Genomic DNA, 25653 nt, shown 5'->3' with positions numbered 1-25653 from the left:
TGGGGTTTAAATAAATATTCAGTGCAGAGTGTTTTCTGTACAGAGCAGCAGAGGGACTACAGAACAGACCAAGTGTTTGTTGAATATAATCAGTAAATTTCATGGAACTCTCCCCATTAAATTATGTATGTGTACAAGTGGAAATAATGAGCTGTAACAATGGAGGAAAGGTTGTGAAGTTGTCAAACATTCTTCCTCTGGGGACTTTTTAAATCCACAGCAGAGTTCATGTCACCTTGAATGCAGTTGTTAAGATATTTCACCCCAAATTGAAGTGTTCAACAGAGCAAAGAACATTCACAAGATATACAGCTGAACTTCATAGTTACTATTCTGCTAAATATTTCACTGCAGTGAAAGATTTTCTGTCTTTAGGCTTAAAGCTTTGGGCCTTCAAATGGCACTTCCTCTTTTACCATTGTGCAAACTCCACTCAGAACATGTTTCCTCCTTCAGAGTCTCATTCAGAGACACTGAACAGTCTTCAACAGTGGAGAAGAAACAAAGTCTTCCCACCAGTTTCCTGCTCTGAAGGAAACATCTTAACTCTTCATCATGGGCAGCGAGACCAAACTCTTTAGAAACACATTTCTCAAGTCAAAAACTAAAGAAATGATCCCTGAAAGTATAGTCTTGGTTTGTTCTGGATGTTTCTCAGGGTCTTATGTCTGGAGACGAACACTCGTACTCCTGGTGATCCCCTGTAGACGCTCCTCCTACAATAACTGCATCCTCACTGACACATTAATTGATAACAAACTGAAACAGATAAACTAATTTTTTGTGTCTTTGTTCTGTTATAAATATGTTTTCAATGAGTGTTTATAAAGGAACTTGTGAATATATTTCAGAGGTGTCATCATCCATGAAGCAGCAGAATTTAGCAGCAGCTCAACATATAAATGTTTATTTCATCACCAGTGTTGCTGTATTATGAGTTGACTGTGCCAATAAATATACAAATATTTTCAAAAATATTCTGAGATGGACATAAACACCCTCCATCACACTTCTTCCAATATATCAATATGTCAATCAAAGAGGAAAAGAGATAAGAAACAAATCTGAGTTAATTAAAAATATTTAAATCAGGTAAATTTTGGGAGCAAATGTCAACAAGAAAAACTGACATTTGTAGCTGTTGCTCACATGGATAAACATTTCTATCTTTATTCTATTTTGTGTATATATATAATGTTGTTTGTCTTTAAATTTGCATTTACACTCTACTTTGAGAGCATCTTCATTTTGTTATTTGAGCAAACGGAGGCTAACGAGCCTGGAGAAACTATGACAAAACCTTTTGAATATTGATCTAAAACTGCTGTATTTAAAGTCAAAAAATGTGTTTTTCTTCTTGTTCTTTCTGTTGGATGTTTGACTTCACTGTGCAGAATGAAGGTTTGTTTTCACATTCATCTGCTGAAGGAGGAAAGTTTCTCTGTGCTCGTCTTATATCTCAGTTTAAGACACGTACCTACCAGCATGATTTGTAATGTCACAACAACTTTGGAGCCAACTTAAACAAGTGTGATGTGGAAACTTGAAGCCTCCAGTGCACATAGACTGATAATGGACTTTACATTGAAGTAGGAGACATCTTGTTTCTTGCATAGTTTTGTTTTCTAGTGGGAGAGAGAAAGTGGAAGTTTTTTAAGGGTTTGTAAAGAGCCATTTAAACTTTTTGTGGAATTTACATATCAGACACAATTTTAGTTTTGTCAGAAGTGAAACTTTAAGTTAATGCGGCTTGAAGAGATTCAACAGTCCACTCAGAACATGTTTCCTCCATCAGAGTCTCATTCAGAAACACTGAACAGTCTTCAACAGTGGAGAAGAAACAAAGTCTTCCCACCAGTTTCCTGCTCTGAAGGAAACATCTTAACTCTTCATTGTGGGCAGCGAGACCAAACTCTTTAGAAACACATTTCTCAAGTCAAGAACTAAAGAAATGATCCCTGAAAGTATAGTCTTGGTTTGTGTTGGATGTTTCTCAGGGTCTTATGTCTGGAGACGAGCACTCGTACTCCAGGTGATCCCCTGTAGACACTCCTCCTTCAATCACAGTGTCATCAGTGACTGATTAAGGTCAAGCCAATATTCATCAGAGTGAACGTGCCAGATATATTTCATGGAAATCTGCTAGTTAAAATTCTGTTTTAGCACAAGTATTATAAGAATTTCACAAACTTGTGGCACTAGAGCAAAGGTCTGGGGGTTTATTATGATTCCTCTTCTTGGGACAAATATTCTTAACACATTTTTATGTCAATCTGCCCTGTAGTTGTTCAGTTACTCCAGAGAAAAGTGCTGGGTGAACAGAGTGACTTTTGCACTACATCTGTTGTCTTGGGGAAGTTTTTTTGACAGCTGTACACAACATGTTTTCCCATGAGAACCACTGAGGAGTCTTGTTTCAGAGAGTGGAGGAGAAATAAAGTCTTCCCACCAGTTTCTTGCTCTGAAGGAAACATCTTAACTCGTCATTGTGGTCAGCGAGACCAAACTCTTTAGAAACACATTTCTCAAGTTGAGAAGTACAGAAACGATGCCTGAAAGTATAGTCTTAGTTTTGAATACTTTTTCCAGTACTTTTGCTCAAGTTGAACTCCTGTGGTTCAGAACGTCACACTTCCTGCAATCACAGCTTCATCACTGACAAAACCCTGGACATCTCTGTGGAAATACTGAAAATGTCTTTAAGAGGCAGCAGCATGTAATAAATACTGTAATTCCTATAAAGGCTCTCATTCAGACACCTCCAGTTTTAGATTTGTCTACCCTTCACTTTTGGTGCGGAGTCAAGTTTAAGCAACTGCAGCTCAGATACTTTCACTTTTCATTTTGCTGAGATGTTTTGCAAAGCTTGTTTGCCAACTCTGCAGTGGTTAAATGTCAAATTTAGAGGTTCTTGTGACATTTTGGAATGAAATACTGTCTGAAAAAACCCTTTTCATGTAAATGTTACCACTAAGAGAAAAAACGAAAAGATATCCTACTTCCTTTTCTGTGAACAAAAACAAATAGACACTGCTGTTCATGATCAAAAACTGACAAATATCTAGAATCACATTTTATCTAATGTACATTTAGCTTGTTTAGTGTTCATAAGTTTATATGAATACAAAAATCTGGTTTTTAATGTACAGTACAACTAAAACTTATCAGTTTTGTCTGTGGAAATATTTCTCTGACTGAGATTTCAAGGTTTTTTTTTTCTTTTTTTACTGTGAGCTATATAACATAAAGACACGGCCTGTAAGTGGTCGTGCTGTTTACTTCTGCATAACCACAGTCACCCACCACTCACACAAACACTCAACTATTTATAGAGAACTTTACACACAACATACTTGATCCAAAGACAGAGGAGACACAAGGGGTAGAGACAAAACACAATCCTGTCCTTTAACGCACCAACATGAGACTGATATAAATCTTCTTATCTTACTCTCTAAGGGCATTTTCAGACTTGAGCTTTTTAGTACAGTTGCATCGGATTCGGACTGAAAACAACAATTGTACCCTACTGAGACCCTTTACAGGAAGTGGTCTCAGTGCGGTCCCAAAAGAACTCAAACTGATCCACCTACATGGCGTACTCTAAAAGTTTGAGCTAAACAGCTGCTGCTAGTCAGGTGTGCTTTGCATGCTGGGATGCGGATGAGTGAAGTCAACAGTTGTTAGCAACTAGCTGGAGAATAAATTGAGATCTGACCCGGACTAGCGTAACAAAGTCTTCTTCAGGACCTTCTTCCTGTGTTCACATTCTTGCTGCCGCCCCAGACACACCTGACCAATGAGCAGAGAGAATGATCTCACCTGGCTTTTAATGCATTTTCTCATTGTGAAAAGAAACTGAACCAGGTTTACAAACTCATCCACTGATTTGAACCAAAGCAAACAAACAATAGGTTTGAAAACGCCATAACAGAAATTAAATAAGCGTACTTTCCAATGTGTTGAACTATTCCTTTAAGGCACAGGAAGTGAAATGTTTCAGATCATCATCAGATCAGATGTATTTCGGTCATTTCGTGCAGCAAAATCTGATTATTGCATCCATTTGAGTGAGCTTGGAAGTCAGCTGTGTGTATGTGAGGTGCTAAAAATCACACTGATGATTTATAAATCAGCAAGGTGAGAAACTGTTGTGATAAAAGTTGTGGTCAGAACAGAGGAAATAAATGTAGACCTAAACTGGCATTGGACTTCCTCTTTCTGAGGAAATGACAACCTTTTCCCAAATGTATTTGTAGTACTTGAGGGGAGTTTGTGGTGTGAACTGTATTCATCTTTGTTAGATGCTTTGAAAAGTTTGTATATATGATTGGAGGTTGTATGGAGGCAGTTAGACCTTATTTTCGCCTCCATAATAACATCTCACACCCCACAGTGAGCTTCATCAGCGCGAGAAACTGGGTGATATTTTTAATTGCACATACACACATAGGTGCCATTTCGAAAGCATTCATGCAATCATACTAACATCATAAGTGTTTGTTGTCAGGGGAAATGTGCATGAGTGCATAAATGGGAGTTTCTCAGAGCGTGACTTAACCAACATCCTGACATCAGATCGTATTTTGCAAGTTATTCTCAGTTCAGTGTTCAGTCGACCTGCTGCAGAGACGGACGAGCTTTACACACCTGTTAGTCTTGCTGCCTTCAGGAGCGATGAATTGCAGCACAAAAGGTAAGAAAAACTGTTTACAACACAACAATAATCAGATAATTAAAGTTATAAACAGGTTGTATAGAGGTTACGTGCTAATACTTATCAAAAAACTGTCATCAACACATAGTCAGTGATGATGAACATGGCTGATGTGAATTTACTGTAACTAACTGACAAACATATGATAATCTATATTAGAACCATACATACTGAAAAATGTCATTACCACATAGGACCATTATAACTTTAATTCTGATTTAGTTTAGTTACAACATTATAATCATTATCCCAATTTTTCTAAAAAAAAATAAAAAAAATACTGTATACTGTATGATTTACTGGCAAAATATGCACCGTAGAATCAGCATAATGTATAAAATCTGTATCTGTATGAAATGATAAAATACACAGACATTGTATGTTTATATAAGTGTATCATAACATATATATGTAGCATATATATATGTTCTAATAGATTATTTTCTATGTGTTACTTTATAATTATTATTTAGTTGTTTATTTTTACAGGAACAGATTAAAGAATGGCATTTTCACTAAACAGACTAATGCCGTATATACTAGCAATCAGACGCATTGTGGTGCTGCCTCCTTAAAATATTTGAGATTGTATGACATCATATAATATAAACTAAAGTCGCTTTTTTGTATGTTTTAACTCTACCTGATGCATATATTGCTGGTGGTCCATTTTACTGTAAAACATCCTTAAAAGAAAAACCAAAAGTACTCCTGTTGGTACACATAAGTACCATTACTGCTGCTGGCTGATAAAGGTGAGAAAAAAAATATGGATATTGAGATTTTTAAAAATCCTAGTGGGGGATTTATTTTCAGACACCTTCACTTCTTCTACATTTTGATCATCACTGAGATGAGTCGGTTTATAATCAATCACAACTAGTTTGTACAAATCAGAGGTGTCTGATAAACACAGGGATAATGTCTCTCCTGGAAGGCATTCATGGTGTTGCACTCAGCTGTTCACAGTAAAAGTGAAACAGTTCGTGTCAAGAATGAAAAAAGGGAACGCTGGCTCCTTTCTTGCCTCCACACAGCTGACCAATCTGGTCTGCAGCGTAAGTGGGTGAAAAGTAAGATTGACACAGTCAGACACAGTCCCCCCCAATCCAAAACTGGAAAGATGTGGGAGAAGGGGGGGTTTTGGAAGCTATTTAACCATCCCACAAGCAGTCCTAACAGAGCATACTGGTAACTATGTTTACTCAGAGATGATATTGTATAATTACATTGCTGAGACATGCAGTAGAAAATAGTATTTCTGGGGAAATGTGCATAAAGTGATACACAAGAAATCTGATGTAATGTTTCAGCCATAAAAAGTATTTTGACTTTGTAAATGGAAAAAGAATAAACTGTACACAGTACTTTTAAGAAGTGAAACATGAGAGCATGATGAAACAAGGATTATCCCCAGAGGGAGGTACTGGTCTGGGACTGTCCAGGATTGACAGAATGATGAACTAAAGACAATCTCAGAGAGTCCCTTAGAAGAAAATCTGTCACCTGACTGGTGAAAGATTCAACTGTTGGTCAGGTGCTCATATGAACAGTGAAAGAGGTTTTCCTCGCTGTAATCATTCCTCCTGTTCATACTGGATATTAAAAGATCCTTCAAATGTGCTTTCAATGTAAGTGATGGAGGCCAAAATCCACAGTGTGTCCACACAGTCATTTAAAAGTTGATGTGAAGCTTATATGAGGCTTCAGCAGTCTGAGTTAGTCATATCAAGTGGATATCTGACACATTTACAGTCTTTTTAGCATCAAATTCCCTCTTTGTGTTTCCTCGGACAGTGTTTCCCTGTTGAGCTGCGGTGGAAGTATAGTAACAAAACGAGGAACTTTGGCACTAAAAAGACTGTAACGTTGACAGATATCTACTTGATTTGACTCATTTGGACGCTGAAGCTTCATATTAGCTTCAGATAAACTTTTAAATACATTTTTGCACAGAAGGAGGACTGTGGATTTTGTCCCCCATCACTTACATTGTAAGTGCATTATGAAGGGATCTTCTAATGGTCACTATGAACGAGAAGGATGATTATTTTGTTTTTTATTACATTTTTTGAACAGTAGAGCTCCAGTAATATAAATATAAACCTGTAAACATGCATAATATATGCCTTTTAAAGCATTAATCATAAAAATAATTGTTTGATTGATCAGTTATGAGAACAATCCTTAGTTGCAGCCGTTTACTGTACCAAATGTCATGACAATCCATCCAACAGTTGTTGAGGTAAATCACTCTGAATTAAAGTACTGGTCTGACATACTGGCCAACATTGCCTCACTGCTTATGTGTCTAAATAAAGCCTGGTATGTGTGTGTGTGTGTGTGTGTGTGTGTGTGTGTGTGTGTGTGTGTGGAGTTTCCACCACTCTGGGAAGTCATTTACCAATGCATCAACTAGAGCAGGAGGAGCTTATCGCTGCTTTAAAAAGACCCACTCACAGCAGCTGTATACTGTTTCTGACAGAGCAGCGACTGTGAGATCGGGGTGAGTAACACTGCTGGAGGAGTTAGACAAAAACACTGTACGACGGATATGTGTCTGCCTGTCTGGACTGGTTGATAGTGTGTGTTGTAGAGTGTTTTTTCTCTTAAGAAAGTTTCCTCACATTACCTTGTTAAATGTGACATGCAGGGAAAGGCTGATACTTTTATTTGAACTTTCTTATTATTTGAATCACCAACAAGCTTTCTTTTTAGTTATTAATTAGAGAAGCTGAAAGGTGAATGTTGTCACTCAAAAGTAGTATTCTTATTTACTGTCATTTCCGTGTCCCGGTTTTGCATGTGTTTTTCGCATGGTGTGTTTCTTCATGTGGAAAAATGGCGATGATGTGGAAAAACTGGATGCCAGATGATGCTTTGTGTTACGATTTAATCAGATTTATTTATTCATTTATCTTATTATTTTTGATTGAAACAGTAACAGTTTAATTACAGATTCCTCTTTTAATATGTTTTCATTCCACTTTTTTGCTCAAAAGATTAAAATGTGTTTGTTGGAGTTTTATCTGAAAATAACACAGGAAGCAACTAATTTTAGGAGTGTTAGTGAATTAAGTAGCCAAATTTTAAGCTTTCTTTTTATTTAAAATATGAGAAAATACCTTTTTTTAGTAATTCAAAATGCAAAGACAGTATTCACAGTTTTAAAAATAGCTAACTTAAACATTAAAAAATGGGAAAGCAAGAGTATTACACAAAATTAAATTAAAAACTAGCTCTCTTGTGTAATTATGTTGTGATTTAACTTAATCTAATTTAATTTATTGATATAAATTGCATGTCTTGTATTACAGATTCCACTTTTAATTTATGTTTTCATTACTCTTCGAACTGGCTTTCATTTTCAAAATAACACGGGAAGCAACTTATGCCAGGAGCAGTTACCAGGGTTACCAGGTCCTCAGTTTTGCCACAAAATTGGACTACTTTTGAGGTGTTGCTGCTGGTTGAATTTTTTGTTCGCTGGTTTGATAGACCTATTTTGCATGCAAATTACTTGAATAATCTCTATAAATAAAAATCCATAGATATTACAATACATTTGACAATGCATTATAGCAATGCTGTTGGACTTTAAAAGCAGTGTATATGGTTTAGCAGAGGCATATTTTGAGCTCTGACATTGGGCTGGTTTTGGAGTTGGTTTTTAATGATCATTGCGCTGGTTTTGTCACAAAGATCTGGCAACCTTGGCAGTTAATGAATTGTTAAGCTAATTTTTTTTTGCTTTCTTTTTATCTAAAATAAAAGAAAATACCATTATATAGTCTATAATGCAAAAACAGTGTTGCTTGCTAATGTTGCCAACAAATATTTACAGTTGGGGTTTTTTTTTGTCTCTACAGGTTTGACAGCACCTTTCTTAGCCTGCTGGTCACGTTTCTCCGCTTGGACAGCGATGAGGACCCGCTCAGATTTGATGGAGACAGATGGCTTCAACTCCCTTCCTGCAGGAGGAAGGGGGTTGAAGAAAAAGTTCAAAAAGTTATTTGGAGTCAACAGAGCTCAACCCGGTCCAAACACCATCACTGCGACTGATGGAAACCTCTCACCCAGCGATAAGGAGCCCCAAAACGGTCAGTTAATGGAGCTAACATCAGAAACATCCAACCGTTAGCCAAACGTTAGCCAACCGTAAACCATTGAAACTGAAAGACAGGAAGAAACTGAAAAGTTTTAGGAAGACAGATAAAGTTAGCAGTTGAATTCTGTCTCTACAATAAAATATAATTTTCATGTCTTCAAGGCCACAAACACTACAAGTCCCTATATATAACATATATATTAATATATGTATATATACATATGTATGTAAGTTACAGTACCAATCAAATCAAATGCACATGGACTCAGTGTCTGTTAGAGAAAGAGTGGAAAGGCAAAGTGAATCAGAGATATATATAGTTACCCGTCATGAAAGCGTCAAACGTTCCGTCACACCTAGAAGCAATTAAAAGTCAGCAGCTAGCCCATTGTTTATTACATGTCATGTTTCTTTCCTGGGGAGCCTCCAAGTACCTTCCCTCAATTTCTTATCTACACTTTGGATGTGGGCTTTCTAAACACTGAACAGTTTACAGACTCCCTGCTTGCACTCCCAAAGACTAAGACATTTGTCTTTATCTGCTCACGCTTCATGGAACCCTTCTGTTACATTAATAGTACTTTAGTATATAATCAGGCTAAAGTTCTCCCAGTTAAAAGTTACATGGTAAGATAAAAACATCATCTGTATTTTGGAAAGTTGTTACAGGAAGTTTAAATGCCAAGTTTTATTGTAAACACCATCTCCAACAGCTCAAAACAAGGTCTGCTCTTTGCTTTTCTCCCTCAGTGATACCCACATTTGAGGACCTCCTTGAGGCAAACCATTTGTCTGAGGCCAGCCAGCTGCTGATAGAGAGAGAGGAGTGTCTGTTTGGGGAGATAACAGAAGCAGAGGCACTTAAACATCGGGAGAAGGAAGTGGACAGGCTTGATGCAGACCGCAGAGCCCTGAAGGACCTCGTAGTGCAGATTCTGAAACAGTCTCTCAGCACAGAGGTCAATGTTGTGGCTCTAACATATGCCGTGACGGCCATCTGCCAGGAGGAGGAGCAGGACAAGCAGTGGAAGCAGAGAGATGGGACACCGCCGCCCTGGAGGCCCAGTGGCTGGAAGAAGCTCCACGATTCAACGCTCTACAGCTTGGTGGAGGAGTGCATGGACAACACCTCCTCCAGCCCCCCTGCAGACCTGGTGGAGAAGTCGTCTCTCCAGGTGGACATCTGCAGCATGGGCAGGCAGCTGAAGCAGGACCTGCTGTGGGTGGTGGAGGTGGTGAAGAGCAGCTACCCGCCGGAGCTGCACATCTGTAATTCCTACGCCAGGTGGTACCACCAAACCTTCAGCGCCAGACTCAAAAAGATCGCAGAGTTTGGTCTAGATGACAAGGACTGCACTTCCCTCCTGCTCTGGGTGAACGAGTATTATCCAGAGTGAGTCATTAATTCAACTTTTAAGTAAAAGATCTAAGCACTTCTTCCACCACTGGTAAATTTAGTATCAATATTCATGATCTCCAGGGGATGATTCCCAATAATTTTGGTGACCATGTGGTCTGTAGGTCAAACGTTCCTCTCGATCAACACTTTGGTCCATGATACCAAAGGCATAGTCCACAATGGTATCTCAAAAACAAGTGAAGTTTGTTGTGGATATTCATGTTCTCCAGAGAATGAATCCTGGTGTGTTTAGTGCTCACCTCTCTCACTCACCACAGTAGGGACAAAACTTTCACAGGTACCACAGAAATCTTACAGTTTAACTGGCAGATTGCCATGACATGTGCTGACATTTCCTCTGATGCTCCCCAGAGGATAAACCCTTTGAATTTTGGATACCACATTACTTCAATTTAGCATTATCAACCCCTCTACCTCCGTTCATTCTGCTTATTGCGTTCATATTATGCAGTTGAAGGAACATTTCAGTCTCAATTTGTGCTTATTTTTTACAAAATGTTTCCTCCAATCTTTGCTTTTTTTTTTTTTGAGAATCATTGAATTTAATTTTACTTCTTCAGGAAAAATACTCTTTGGTAGAACTGGTCACAATCAGTAGATGCATGCAACTGGTTAACAGGGGTGCAAAGCAGACATTGCTTGGGAACTACTGCTAAAGGGAACAGGACTAAATTGATTTTTTTGTCTTGTGTTGAATGTCCGTTGGAGACCAAACCATGATGTTATGAAGAAATGTGCACAAAATGTACAAAATATCATGAATCTCTCCTTGTGTAATTGGGCCTTATTGTCCACAATCAGTGTCTTTACTATCTAAGATCTAAGTGTGTGAAAGAGGAAGCACCACTTTCACCCTCAACTGCTCAGGCTGATTCATGGACAAAGCGGTTCGCCCTAAAATTGTGTAATCGTTCAGGAAAGGCAGCACAGTACAAACTACACCATAATATAATGCTGCAAAAAGACAGATCGAGTATGGTTTTACAGAGTCACACCCTGGAGTTCACAAACCAGTTGGTTACACACTTTTTATTCAAAACAAGTCGCTGCTTGTCTTTGTTGTTGAAATATAGAAGCTCACTAACTGAAGTGGAAGAAATGAAACAAGCAAATTGAGGAAAAATGAAAAAGCAAATTATATCTCCAGTAACACACTGAGCATCACAGATTACTGTTGTAGAACAATATACAAGTATCCGACATAATGTTTGTTACTCCTAATCCTAATCTGTAGAGTTCATGTTTCTTGACTTGTTAATGACTGTGAATGTGATGTCTGCTCTCTGTGTCAGAATCCTTCGAAAGCCAGAGCTGGCCAGTGAGATCGATCACGAAGCGTTGGGAAAGCTGCTGCCTAAAAAGTTACTGAAACCTCTGGAGGAACAGTACCTGAGCAAACAACAGGTAGATTCATTATATTTTAGTCACGTATAGCAGTTTTTAGTTTCGGTTTGTTTGGGTTTGGTAGTTTTAGTCAAACTTCAGGTCTCGTTTTGGTGGGGTTTTTTTTACATTAGCAGCAATGTCTAGCAATCGGGATGTTTGTCAGTCAGTTAGCATGATGAAAAAACTGTGCAAAGTGAGAAATCACAGCACAGCATTTAGTAGTCGGATTGCAGAAGGAATGAACAATTTAGACTAGCGGTTAGTTTTACATGCAGGTAAAACATTAAGATGCCCTGATGGCAACAGAGAACATTCACTTGCTAGAACAAGCCCAGATGGAACTATAATACTTGTGGCTTTCTGGAGGATTTTAGATGATCTAATCTCGAGCTCCAGCATCAGGCCACATTTTTCTGCCCTCTAGACAATAATCAGTTTTAATATGATTGACCTGATGACATTTTCGCTAGTGCCACCCTGGTAGAATCATAGAAATTCTTGCCATGAACAAAAAAAGTAGTAGCCAAGAACATTAAGTGCCTGTGAAAGAGTGTTATGTGTGTTAAAAGTAACCGCTTCATGTTGTTTTTCGTACATCCAGAGTGAGATGGCGACTTGCATCAACCGCGTCCTGGAGGAAGCAAAGCAAAAGTGGGAAGATGGAGAGGAGCCGTCAAGAAAGGACGGCTGCTTCGTCAGTCCTGTGGCCTATGACCTCATTCCGGTACAGTATTATCAACACAACATAATGTTAAATCAATTATCATTTTTAAATGCAGTTATTCATTTGTGTTCTCTATCTGTCTTTAGCTCATCAATGGTATTTTGACTACAACTGTAAAAGTTGTGGGAGACCAAAGCAAGGCCCAGGATTTAAGTTACCAACTGAAAGATTCATTACAAAGGTAACAAGACTGATTACTTGCTTCTAAGTATTGTCATTTATAAATGCAGTTAGTTCTATTCTTAATGATATCAACATTTCATTCAAATACAAACTCCTGCAGGTTCAGGATCTTCCAGGACAACATCATGAAGCAAAGCAAACCGAACAGCAAGCCGTTCATCAAGGCGATACTCAGCTGTGTTGAACATTTCAGGTACTTTTCTGACATTTAGACAAATTCAAAGCTTAAACGACTGGTTCACAATTTTTCAAGTCTGTCTTAAAACAGCAGTCAGGTGCTCATATGAACAGTGAAAGAGGTTTTCCTCGCTGTAATCATTCCTCCTGTTCATACTGGATATTAAAAGATCTTTCAAATGTGCTTTCAATGTAAGTGATGGAGGCCAAAATCCACAGTGTGTCCACACAGTCATTTAAAAGTTGATGTGAAGCTTATATGAGGCTTCAGCAGTCTGAGTTAGTCATATCAAGTGGATATCTGACACATTTACAGTCTTTTTAGCATCAAATTCCCTCTTTGTGTTTCCTCGGACAGTGTTTCCCTGTTGAGCTGCAGGTGGAAGTATAGTAACAAAAAGAGGAACTTTGGCACTAAAAAGACTGTAACGTTGAAAGATATCTACTGGATTTGACTCATTTGGATGCTGAAGCTTCATATTAGCTTCAGATAAACTTTTAAATACATTTTTGCACAGAAGGAGGACTGTGGATTTTGTCCCCCATCACTTACATTGTAATTGCATTATGAAGGGATCTTCTAACGAACAGTATGAACAGGAGGAACGATTACAACAAGAAAAACATGTTTCACTGTTCATTTGGGCTTCTGACTGTTTTCAGACAGCTTTGAAAAATTGTGAACCCGTCCTTGAACATCACAGAAAAAAATATCGCTGTGAGCTAATTTGAGGGTTTTCCTGTGGTCTGCCTGCAGGGACTTCCTCGTTAAGAAGAGTGATCTGTTCCCAGAGGATGTTCGGGAAAGCTGTTTGTCTGTTCTGATGGACATGAAACAATCTGCTCACATGTATTTACTAAGCCCTGTGCACGAGGTCCTCAAGGTAAGTTTATTTACAAGCGATTTAAAGGCTAAGTCTGGTCATGTTCTATATTTTTCTTGTAGTCAACTAATCCCATGAAAAGATTTGTGTATCCAGATATATCTTAGTCCTCTGTGTCATTGACGCCCAGAACCAAACAAAAAAACATGAATTAACAAAAGAATTTTAAAAAAAGGTCAGTCTTGTTACATTGTTTGGCCTCCTTTCATTTTTATTTGAGCTCTGGGAACAACCACATCCACGGGGATTTACTGAATTTTAGTTACTATTTGGACACAATTCATAAAATGTGCTCATGGGTGTTGTCTACCGTGTAGATGGATAATAACTCAAATTTTGACCCTAATCCTTAGCCAAAGAATTTTTACTACAAATTTTGTGCGACTGTGGACCCCTACATCTGTTTGTGGTAAAAGTTAGAGAAAAAATAATTCAATGTCTCATGCATCATATTTGTATCTCACACAGCCACAGTACCGCAAGCTGGGAACCAGTGACTGGCTGAATAAGTCAGTGTTTGAGAATCTGCTGGTCAGCATTGAACAACAGATTCAGGATCTTCAAGGTGCAGCTGAATCGTGTCACAAGGTAAACCACAGAAACCATGACACACATTCTTCCATTCATATTAAAGGACAAGCCACTGTTTTTTTTTGTTTGTTTTGATTGAGAGGGATTACTTTTGTATGAGTCTATATGTTGTTGTTTTTTTTAGGAAAATCCTGCATAGTATACTTTTAACTACATGTTAAATCATGTTGACTGTACATTACTACAGACCATTTTCCAAAGCGGACTACAGTTTAAATGTTTTGAATATATTTTACCTTTCAGGTGGCCATTGGTTTCTATTAATTTACATTCAGAGAAATTTTACATTTATATACAGTATGAAAATCAATTAGCAGAACACAAAAAATTGAAGTTAACCTTGATGGATAAAACAACTCAAGCAAGATTCAAGAGCCTGCCAAAGATTTTAGAACTGTACAAAAGTTAATGGAAACCAATGGCTGCCTGAATGTTGGGAAAAATGCAGACTACAGTATGATTTGCAAAATAGTTAGTAACATGTAAAATATTCATAATTTATGTAGTAAAAGGAGTAAAACATGGATAATTACTGGTATAGTTCTATAGATTCACAAATTATCTGTTAAATCCAGTAGTTCTTCAACAAGCACAAAATAGCTTAATTTGAAGCTAAAACAATGTTGTTTTTTATCCTGATTACTGATTTGATTGCAGGATCTGATGGGCCAGCTTCATCAGGAAGTGACAGCAGAATATGTGAAGAGGCTCCTGAGAGGGGAAGTCAAACTGAAGAACAAGGAGCGTCAGGAGAAAGCCTACATGACTGTGAAAAACAATGCGGAGAGTTTGCACAGTTTATTCGTGAAAATGGTGAGACTCAAGCACAAAATCTAAAAGTATTAGATTTTACAAAACATTCATTTTTGGTTGCAACATCTTACGTTCAACATCAGAAACTCCAAGGAAAAAATATGTCACTGAACTGACCGCAGAGTGTGATTAATGTGTTCCTTGGAAAATCCACTGTAAAAACTATTAAATCCTCCCTAAAACACATGACTTTTATATTACTGTTGAAGTAAACTTGAAGACTAAACTAAATTACTTCACAGGGATCAAAGGAGGAGTGGTTGAAGGAAATCTTGAACAAGATTGCAGAAGTGCTGAAACTCCAAGACCTCCCTGCCATACAGATGCAAGTAGTATTACTGGGAACTGATTATCCTGACCTCAGGTAATCATTTCATTATTATTATTAGCAAAAGCAAATGTGCAGCTGTCCTTATTTAGCTGTGAGTGACCTAATAAAGACAGAATCATTAAACATGGTTTACTTGACATTAGGGTGAACATTAACAAACATATTTTTCAGTAAGAGCTGAGAGGAAGCAGGAAGTGAACTGAGCTAAAACCTCTGACATGAGTTCAGATGTTTCCTGGTAGGAGGATGATATTATGATATTATTATGAAAGGCAGAGGCTCAATTTTCTGGAGGAGTTACCAAGAAAAACAGAACTGAAACAAAGAAAAGTGCTGCTGTTAAATGAAAGCTTGCTACGACAGTCAGTTATGTTAACATTTAGAGTCAACAGTTTACAGAGGATGAGGTTTACTTCCAAATGTTTACTTTGACAGTAAACTGTCTTGTTTTTCTTCCTCTGCTCTCTGAGTCAGTGTTGTAAGACTTTCACATGCAAACCAAAGAATAGTATAGTTTACCATTATGGGAAATATATATTTTTTGCTTTCTTGTGGTTTGATGAGAAGATTGATACCACTTTTACTGTGAATATGACGCTAGAGCTGGCAGCTGGTTAGCTTAGCTTAGCACAAAGCCTGGAAACAGGGGGAAACAGCTAGCCTAGCTCAATCCAAAGGTACCAGCACCTCTAAAACTCACAAAATAACATGTTGGATCTCTTTTGTTTAATGAGTGGTTTCACAGGTCATGTGCTGGCACTAGTGAGCTTAAGAATCAATCAATCAATCACCCAAACTTTATTTATATAGCACTTTCCATACAAGTCGAATGAAATTCAAAGTACTTTAGAAGTGACTGACAAACACACAGGATGGTAAATATGGACTGGGACACCAGTGCACACCAGGATACAAGTAAAATAGCAAAAATTAAAACAAGGTGACTTGTAAAATGTAAATAAAATAACTAATTCAAGATAATAATAGATTAGACAGAAAAAGATTGAATGAAACCTACTTTAAAAGAATGAATTGAATAAGACAACAATAAAAGATAAATGAATGGTAAGAGAGCAGTTAAAATAGTAAAAGAAAGTACAAGAAATCAAAGACACATATATATAATAATAAGATACTACATAAAAGCCAGGCTAAACAGGTGGGTTTTTAGTCTATGTTTAAAAACATCAATATTTTCAGAGCTGTTTTTTATCATCTTTACCTTTGCACAGTCTGATTGCTAAACCAAGATAATTGTCTACTGGCTCTAGCTTCATATTTAACATGAAGACATGAAAACAGTATCAATCTTCCCATCTAACTATTGTCAAGTATGTGCAGGAGAAGGAATATACTGTATACTTCCACACCATAATCTACTTTACCTTTTATCCACCTTTGTTATAGTAATCTTCTATTAATTAGATTAATGTTGTCTTGGATTAAAAAAGTTCATTTCTAATGTTTCCCTTCTTTCATCCACAGTGAAAAACACGTTTCGGCTCTGCTCAAGCTCAAGACTAACCTCACCAAGGCCGACAGGAGAATCGTCAAAGCAATTCTGTCAGACGCTTTGAAAGAAACCAACGTCGTCAGCGCTCGCCCTTTTTTCTCCAGAGTTCCCATCAAATGAGATGTTCACTCCAGTGATACATTCTCCTCATTTCAGTCGTTTAAAAGTTGAGTTGTCCAATATAATGTATCATAATGTTTGTTTTACATTAGTATGATGAACACATTGATATGTACATGATCACCGTGTCTGTACGAAGCAAATGTCATCTGCATTGAAAGTCTAATCTTGGATTAAATGTTACTTTTATAATGAACTTAAGCTGGAAAGATTATTGTGTAATATGATATATAATAATAATATAAAAAGAGAGTCACTGTATAAATGTGTACGCTAGACTTCACATTAGTGCTGGGAAACGTGGTGCTTCTCCTGTATGTGTGCTTGTGAGTTTTGTTTTTTAGGGAAATGAGAACCAGGTCAGTGTTCGTATGTGTAATATTTTGAAGATGTATTTTTATATCAAATCAGTGTTACTGTTTTTTTAATTTAATGTGCTGTATATTTTGACTTACCTGTACAATAAAGGGAGACATTGAACTTTAATGTTATGTTTTAAAAATGCTTGTTTCTTGTCATCTGCTGTACAAAATGTTAAATATAAGTTAAGTTTATAAATAAAATTTGCTAAAAATCTATATATTTTATGTTCATCTGCTCTTCTGTTCATCACCTTATCAGGGTGATTAAAAAAAAGCATTAAATGTTACGTAGAGCAGTGGTTCTCAAGGGGGTTGCAGGGGGTCCCCAGAAAAATGGGGAATACTTACATTTCACTATTTCATTGACTAAAAGTTAGTCCAGTGAGAGAATGTGTAAGAATGACTCCGTTTATAGGTTTCATACTCTTCATTGTTAATATGCCGATCTACAGTATAGACAGTTATGGAATAACTAAATCTTATCAGATGAGGATCCCTGAGACTACAGCTTATCAAATACAGGTTTGTGCCGGGATGTGTATCAATTTGTGGGTCCTTGACACCACAAAGGTTGAGAACCACTTTCATAGAGGCAGAAATAAAATTTTAAAAAAACAATTTACTGAAAATGAATAGGAAAATTAAACCAGTACGCTTCACACAAATACATTCTGTGGTTTCACTGGAAGAGCTTTATGTCAAAAAGTAAAGCCTGACATTAAAGACATGCCACATTAAATACAGATTTAATCAGTTAAAAAGTACACACCTCTTATGTACATATTACTTATTATACATTTGTATAAATAAATAAATTAAAACTTAATAAATGACATTATTAGCAACATTATATAACAACTTTTAATTATGGAGAAAGTGCATATTTAACTTTTAGTGCCTACAGTACACAGAGTTCATGAATTTAAGTACAAAAAGAAACAAATAACTGAGTTTTTAAGGGTTTTAAACAAAACAAGAGTAACTCTCAGTACCAACAAATTCAATCTAAATAAAATTCACACACAAAGTCTTTGAGTAGATGACCTTTTTTTTTGCAGGTTCATGAAAACATGTTTTTACTCATTCACATTCATGAGTTAGAGCACAAAATATATGAACATTTAGTGCAGGAACCAACAACGTAGAGCTGCATTTTGACACTAAATGATATAAACAGTATTTTGGAAGTTAGCAGACAAACCTATCAGGGTGAGTTATGAGTCAAAAACAACAACATGGCAGTTAAAAATAAAGTTTTTGAAGAAATTTTCCCAAATTGATGTCAGTGGTCAGGGCTTGTAATTCAGATTCTTGATCATAGGCTCTGCAGGGAACTACCAATCATCTGCGGACTGTGAAGTTTTCCATTAAGTGACTGACTCACCAACATCATAAACAGCCTAGCCAGTCTTGTACAATAGCAGGAAATTATTGGCCCTTGTTTGCAGGAACAGAAGCGTTGTACATTGTGCGAAGGTAATCAAAGACCAAAGGATTGTCTTATCATTTTACAGTCCATTCTCACTCCTCGTTTTTAACGCACTGGGTACCCCTTTAGGATAGTCCGATAGACTTCTGTTGAACTCCCACAAATAGACGCCATAAGACCGATGACGTCTATATAAGGTGACAAATTTCAGTCTGGTCGCCAGAATTAAACGTTGGCATTGTACGTTTCTGCAAACCACAGACACGTTGAATATGTACATTTCAACGCCTGTAATACGCAGCATATTAACATTTCAACAATACGTATCATATGATCATTTCTGAAGTGATGTACTTCACATGACATCTATATAAGCTCACTTTTTTATTAGGAGGTGGAGGGGTTGGTGGATGGCTTGCAACGTTGCAGTAAACAGGACATGTTGAGGGGTCGAAGGCCACATATGGTTCGAGGCTCTTCCTTGATTTGTGTCTTTAGGTGATGTGGCTCCAAGTTAACATACATGTGCATGTAAATGTATCTGGTGGCTGTTTGCCATTGGCTGTAATCCATAAGCTTGCATGATTTGACCAACCACAGATCATTTCTTTGTTCCTTCTTCAACTATAAAAGATTAGGTTTGCTTGTTGTTCGCTGAGACGAACTGATGTAAATCTTTGTGTGTTCTGTCTCCTTATTGTACAATAATAGTTATTCATCTTCAACCCAGCAGTATTTTGTGTATTATTTCATATGTGTGTTTAGTGTTTTCAGCCAATTTCCATGACAACTGGATTGAGGTGTTTCCTAGTTTATTATTATTTAGTTATAACTGCAGTTAATGGCTGTTGCTCAAAGCAGGGGAAGCACATGACTGGCTACTTTTTTCCCTGAAAGTCTGTCAGTGTTTGTATATCACTGAAGGAAAAGGATGTGCTCAGGAAGACGGGTCATAGCTACAAATTCCCATTGGAGAGGGATGGAAGATAAACTATTCAAAGCTGTGGATTGTAAACTGTGCTGGGAATGACCAGGCTGATAAATAACTGGAAGCTGGTTGGTGGAAATCCACGGTGCTTTCCTGCTGTGAGCCACCAACCCAGAGATGACTACTGTTATGTTTTCAGTAATCAGGACCACAGTAAAAGTACCAATGCAGCAATGTAAAAATACTCCATTACAAGTAAAAGTCTTGCATCTAAAATCCTACTTAAGTACATAAGCATTATGAGCTTGATGTATTTAAAGTATTGTAGTAAAAGTAGTGGTTTGGTCCCTCTGACCGATATATTAATATATATGACATCATTAATACTGAAGCATCAGTGTTAGAGCAGCATGTTACTGTTGTAGCTGCTGGAGGTGGAGCTAGTTTACACTACTTTATATACAGTTAGCTAGTTTAGCCCAGTGGTTCCCAACCTAGGGGTCGGGCCCCTCCAAAGGGTCAACAGATAAATCTGAGGGGTCGTGAGATGATTAATGGGAGAGGAAAGAAGAAAAAACAAAGTTCTGATACACAAATCTGTTTTCAGTTTTTGGACTTTTTCTCTAAAAAGACTGTAACATTGAAAGATATCTACTTGATTTGACTCATTTGAAGCTGAAGCTCCATATTAGCTTCAGATAAACTTTTAAAAACATTTTTGGAAAGAAGGAGAACTGTGGATTTTGTCCCCCATCACTTACATTGTAAGTGCATTATGAAGGGATCTTCTGATGGTCAGTATGAACAGGAGGAATGATTACAGCAAGAAAAATGTGAAGCCGTCCTTTAAACATGGTATAAAAGAAACACAAGATGATATACAAAAGTTGCATATCAATGGGATCTAAAAAGAGTAAAATAAAATACATAATTAAAATAAACTAAAACAGATAAATTGAACAGGAAAATAGATTTTAAAAATCAGCCAAGAGTCTAAAAACTTCTGCCTTTAACATAGTTGAAGCTTTCACTCTGACCTTTCTGATCAAAGGTCAGGTTGTGGAGTTTTAGTTGAATATTAAATATGATGGTCTTTACCTAACCTGTGCAATGAAATATCAATAAATCAATAAAATTTCAAGATCTTTTCTGTCCAAGTCTGAAAGTGGGATGTGTCAGTGTCAGTGGTGTGGAGCATTTCCCATCAAGTCTTATTTTAGTAAGTGCGTCTTAGTCTCCATCTTGTGGTGGCAGGATGAACAAAAAATTTAAAAAATACACAAACATCAACTTTTACATTGAGGCTGAACTTATTGAGAATAAAGTCAGAATTAAAATAAGTAAACCAGCACAGTATTAAGTCAAATGTCAAAAAGTAAACCCTAATGTACCACAGATTAAACACCGAAACACTCAACTTAAACAAGTTAACAAAATACCCGTAAGTATCCCCTGAACTAGAGGAAAACAGAGATATTGTTGCTTTTAACAGTAAAGTTTGATATTGTGTGATTAATCGTAACTTGGTGAAAACTTGAACATTTTTGCAAAATGTATGCTGTACATTTATATCAATAAGTAAATTAAAACTTAATAAATAGTATAAAAATAATTATAATAATGTAAAAATTTCAACAAATTGTAACAGTGGATAAAGAGTGCACCTTCATCAGTGCAGTTATTTTTTTACTTTCCGTACCAACAGTACACAAAGCAAAAGAAAATAAGTACAAAAGTAAACAAAAAACTGAGCAAGAGTGCAAAACAAAGCTAAGCTTACCTTTAATTTAACCCAGTTAAATTGTTTGTGCTTGTTTATGTTCTTTTTAGCATTAGATAGGGCTAAACATACAAATCTTTGCTTTTATAAATATAATACAGCTAAAGTTCAGCTAAAATATCACTTTGGTCTTTTGCACAAAACCAAATTTACTATTAAATCCTTAAAAACTGAAAAACATCTTGAAGCATCATGTCATATTTCCCTCAACCATAATCTACCTAAAGACTTAAAAAAAAGAACCTAAATATTTAGAAACGTACATGAAACTTTAACAACATATAAAACCAACATATATTTTGTTTTTTCTTCTGACGTTTGTGTTGATTTTTAAGCTATAGGGACAAAAACACCTATCACCTATCCATGCATAGCTTAGCATCGTAGCAATTCCACTGCATTGTGAAGCAAAGATAAATCAGGATAAAATTGCAGTGACAGAAGCACTGAAATACAGCATGTGTTTTTCTTTTTACATAAAATGTAAAAGGAATTTTTGAAAGAAATTTTGGCAAGCAAGATTTAAAAAAGAAAATCTAGTTTACCTTTCCTGAAATGTCAACAACACCTAAAAGGAAATCAGTGACATATAGACTAACTCATTAGCAGCCTCTTGCGCACAATCCTAATCACAGTTGTGTCAAAGCTTATAAAAAACCCTCTGTCCACCCCGTCTGCTTCTCTTTTATCTACATTTCTGTCAAAAAATTAGATTTGGGGTTAGTGAGTTAACCTCAGGTTTAACACTGGATTTTCAGTCCTACGACGGTGGTTCACTTTTAACGGGGTACATCACCATGGTAACAGTTAAGCTGCTCTGGAGCATCAGATCACAGTCTGTCAACAACGCGACCACTGACAGATCAGATCACTCAAAAAAAAAGATCATTCCAACAGGATCTCAACATGGACAACAGAACTGAATTACAACAAAGTGACAAGTAGAAAAGAGCAATATATATTTTTATAGGTCAGTAGAAACATTTTATTGTTCCAGGCTTTCTGTTTCCACTCTGGTTTTAAAACAGAGCTTCTAACAAACAGAGAGATCGTTTACGACACTAAACACATAATGATGATTTTAGCTGCATTTTAATTGTGAAGAGTTTATTTTATCCCCAGAGTGACAGCTGACAGCTTGAATGATATTACTCTCTGATTCCATCACTGCAGCTCAGAATAACATGAGACAACTGTGTGATGATAACTGGAAATAAAAACCAAAGATTGTCTTTTATTAGAAAAAATAATGATTATAAATGCAATATTTGGGTCAGATGAACCCCATCAGTCATTAACTACTTTTAAACTCTTTGCTCAGTAGCAGAGACAGTCTGACATTACTTTTAAGGTTTTTTAATGTGACATATTCAGAATGTTTTCTTCAGCATCCAACTAAATAGCAAAAAATACTCCACTACGCCCAAATCCTGCTTCGTAGTACAGGTCTCTGGACTAGTGCAACAAAGTCTTCTTTAGGACCTTCTTCCTGTGTTCACGTCGTTGCTGCTACCCCAGACACATCTGACCAATGAGCAGAGAGAATGATCTCACCTGGCTTTTAATGCGTTTTCTCTTTGTGAGAAGAAACTGAACAAGGTTTACAAACTCATCCACTGATTCAGACCAAAGCAAACAAACTATAGGTTTGAAAACACCATAATAGAAAGCAAATAAGTGTACTTTCCAATGTGTTGAACTATTCCTTTAAGTCACAGGAAGCGAAATGTTTCAGATCATCATCAGATCAGATGTATAATGGTAATTTCATTCTATTTGAGTGATCTTGGAAGTCAGCTGTGTGTATGTGAGGTGCTAAAAATCACACTGATAACTCATAAATCAGCAAGGTGTTCAACAAACTGCTGTGGTAAAAGTTGTGGCCAGAGCAGAGGAAATAAATTTAAACCTAAACTGGTGTTGGACTTCTCTGTTTTCTGAGGAAGTGAAAACCTTTTAACAGATGTATTTGTAATATATGAGGGTAGTTTGTGCTGTGAACTGTATTCATTTTTGTTAGATGCTTTAAAAAAGTTTGTATATGTGATTGGAAGTTGTATAGAGGCATTTAGACCTTGTTTTATGGAGAGTAACAAACGACCAAATTTATTTACTGGCTTGAAATTAATCTCTGATTTGATTTGAAAAACTGATCACCCTCACCCACAGTGAGCTTGATCAGTGTCAGAAACTGGCCGACATTTAAAATTAAACATACACACATAGGTGCAGTTTTGAAAGAGTTGATGCATTAATTCTCGCATCATAAGAGTATGTTCCAGAGGAAATGTGGATACGTGGTAAAGCAGAGCACAGTTTCACATGGTGTGACCAACATCCTGACATCAAATGGTATTCTGCAAGTTATTCTCGGTTCAGTTTCAGTCAACCTGCTGCAGAGACGGACGAGCTTTACGCACCTGTGAGTCTTGCTGCATTCAGGAGCGATGAGTTGCAGAGCAAAAGGTAAGAAAAACTGTTTACAACACAATAATAATCAGGTTATTTAAGTTATAAACAGGTTGTATGGAGGTTACATGTTCATACTGATCACAAAACACATAGTCAGTGATGATGAACATGGCTGATGTGATTTTACTGCGACTAACTGACAAAGATATCATAATCTATATTAGAACCATACATACTGAAAAATGTCATTACTACATAGGACCATTATAACTTTAATTCTGATTTAGTTTAGTTACAAAATTATAATCATTATCCCATGTTTTCTAAAAATACTGTATACTGTATGATATACTGGTCTAGTACATTAATTACTCTATTGAGTAAGCATAATGTATAAAATCTGTATCTGTATGAAATGATAAAATACACAGACATTGTATGTTCATATAAGTGTATCATAAGATATATGTGTAGCATATATATATATGTGTTAATAGATTATTTTCTATGTGTTACTTTTAACACTAATTATTATTTAGTTGTTTATTTTTACAGGAACAGATATAAGAATGACATTTTCACTAAGCAGACTAATGCCGTATATACTAGCAATCAGACGCATTGTGGTGCTGCCTCCTTAAAATATTTGAGATTGTATGACATCATATTATATAAACTACAGTCGCTTTTCTGTATGTTTTAACTCTGCCTGATACACACATTACTGGTGGTCACTTTTACTGTACAACATCCTTAAAAAAACCCAAAAGTACTCCTGTTGATACACATAAGTGTTGTGGATATTTTGAGTGATGGTCAGCACCTCAGTGGAGAAAAGCGCACACGAGCCTTTGATGTCTTAAAGCTGAAAATGTTTATTGAAGTACTTGGCCGAGGAGAACTGAAATAGCGAACATTGAAGTCATCTGCAACTCGGATGCTGTCTCTTTCTGTTTTACCCCTGAAAGTCTGAGTCTTAGTCTTTAACCTCAGCAGATCAACCTACAATATGAAAATTAGTCTAATTGGTTCACTAGTTTCTAAATGGGGAACTGCATTTTACCCGTGTCAGTTCAGGTCACGTTGCACGGAACTTCAGGTCGCTGTCAGGTCACACTCTGGCTACGCGTTCACCTATCTGTGTTGTCTAGGAAGGCCTCCCCCGACCTTGGTGACCATGGCAATGCTGATTTACCCTCTATCAGAGAGGTTTCTGCTTTCCCCAAAACATCACAGACAGCTGGACTCTCAAGGAGAGGAGAAAATGTCCCCTTTCTGCTTAAGAATTACAGTGTGACCTCAAGGCCCAGGCTTGACCCAGTGTAACTCAAAAAGATGGAAAATTCCCTAACAATCCCCTCTTATTGATCATAAGATCAATACCAATTAATCATTAGATTTACAGACCGTCAGAGTGCATCTACAGAGCAGAAACAACATGCACATTACAGAATCATTCTTTCACACAGGAAACCAAGAGTATATATATAAATCAACTATTACATAAAACAAAAGTCATCAAGAATCTTTTGAAATCATAATTCAGTTAAGATCAATACATACAATCAGTAAGTTCGATAAAACCCCTCTGGTGTACCCCCTCAGCACTCATGAGTTCCGTCTTCCGGCCACCAAGGGCAGTTATGAGGCAAATCCTCAAAGAAGATCCCCTGAAACACCAAGGTGTTAAAGGAGGTCATGACAGAGGTCACCGGTCACATGAACCTACAGACAGAGGCCAAGACACTTTCTGCCTCCTACTAGATGAAACCCTG

The 25653-nt window shown here is 36.9% G+C and overlaps 1 protein-coding gene and 2 non-coding genes across 3 annotated transcripts; 1 reads left to right on the top strand and 2 right to left on the bottom strand.

The window, feature by feature from the left end:
• Positions 1 to 428: 428 nt before the first annotated feature.
• Positions 429 to 635, bottom strand: LOC121881661. The gene has a single exon (XR_006091884.1). It is a non-coding gene; the product is annotated as a small nucleolar RNA U3 (small nucleolar RNA).
• A 1132-nt stretch (positions 636 to 1767) lies between these two features.
• On the bottom strand, positions 1768 to 1974 carry LOC121881630. The gene has a single exon (XR_006091855.1). It is a non-coding gene; the product is annotated as a small nucleolar RNA U3 (small nucleolar RNA).
• A 2641-nt stretch (positions 1975 to 4615) lies between these two features.
• Positions 4616 to 17453, top strand: LOC121881274 (tumor necrosis factor alpha-induced protein 2-like). The gene is made up of 12 exons (XM_042388977.1): positions 4616 to 4696; positions 8587 to 8817; positions 9576 to 10218; positions 11538 to 11649; positions 12233 to 12355; positions 12442 to 12536; positions 12639 to 12731; positions 13473 to 13599; positions 14068 to 14187; positions 14848 to 15003; positions 15246 to 15367; positions 16820 to 17453. The coding sequence occupies exons 1-12, from the start codon at positions 4678 to 4680 to the stop codon at positions 16965 to 16967; spliced, it is 1989 nt and encodes a 662-aa protein (XP_042244911.1). The 5' UTR covers positions 4616 to 4677; the 3' UTR covers positions 16968 to 17453.
• The last annotated feature ends 8200 nt before the right edge of the window (positions 17454 to 25653 follow it).

This window comes from Thunnus maccoyii, chromosome 16, assembly GCF_910596095.1.
Source record: "Thunnus maccoyii chromosome 16, fThuMac1.1, whole genome shotgun sequence".
NCBI classification, from domain to species: domain Eukaryota; kingdom Metazoa; phylum Chordata; class Actinopteri; order Scombriformes; family Scombridae; genus Thunnus; species Thunnus maccoyii.
This window is presented reverse-complemented; position numbering and strand designations above follow the sequence as displayed.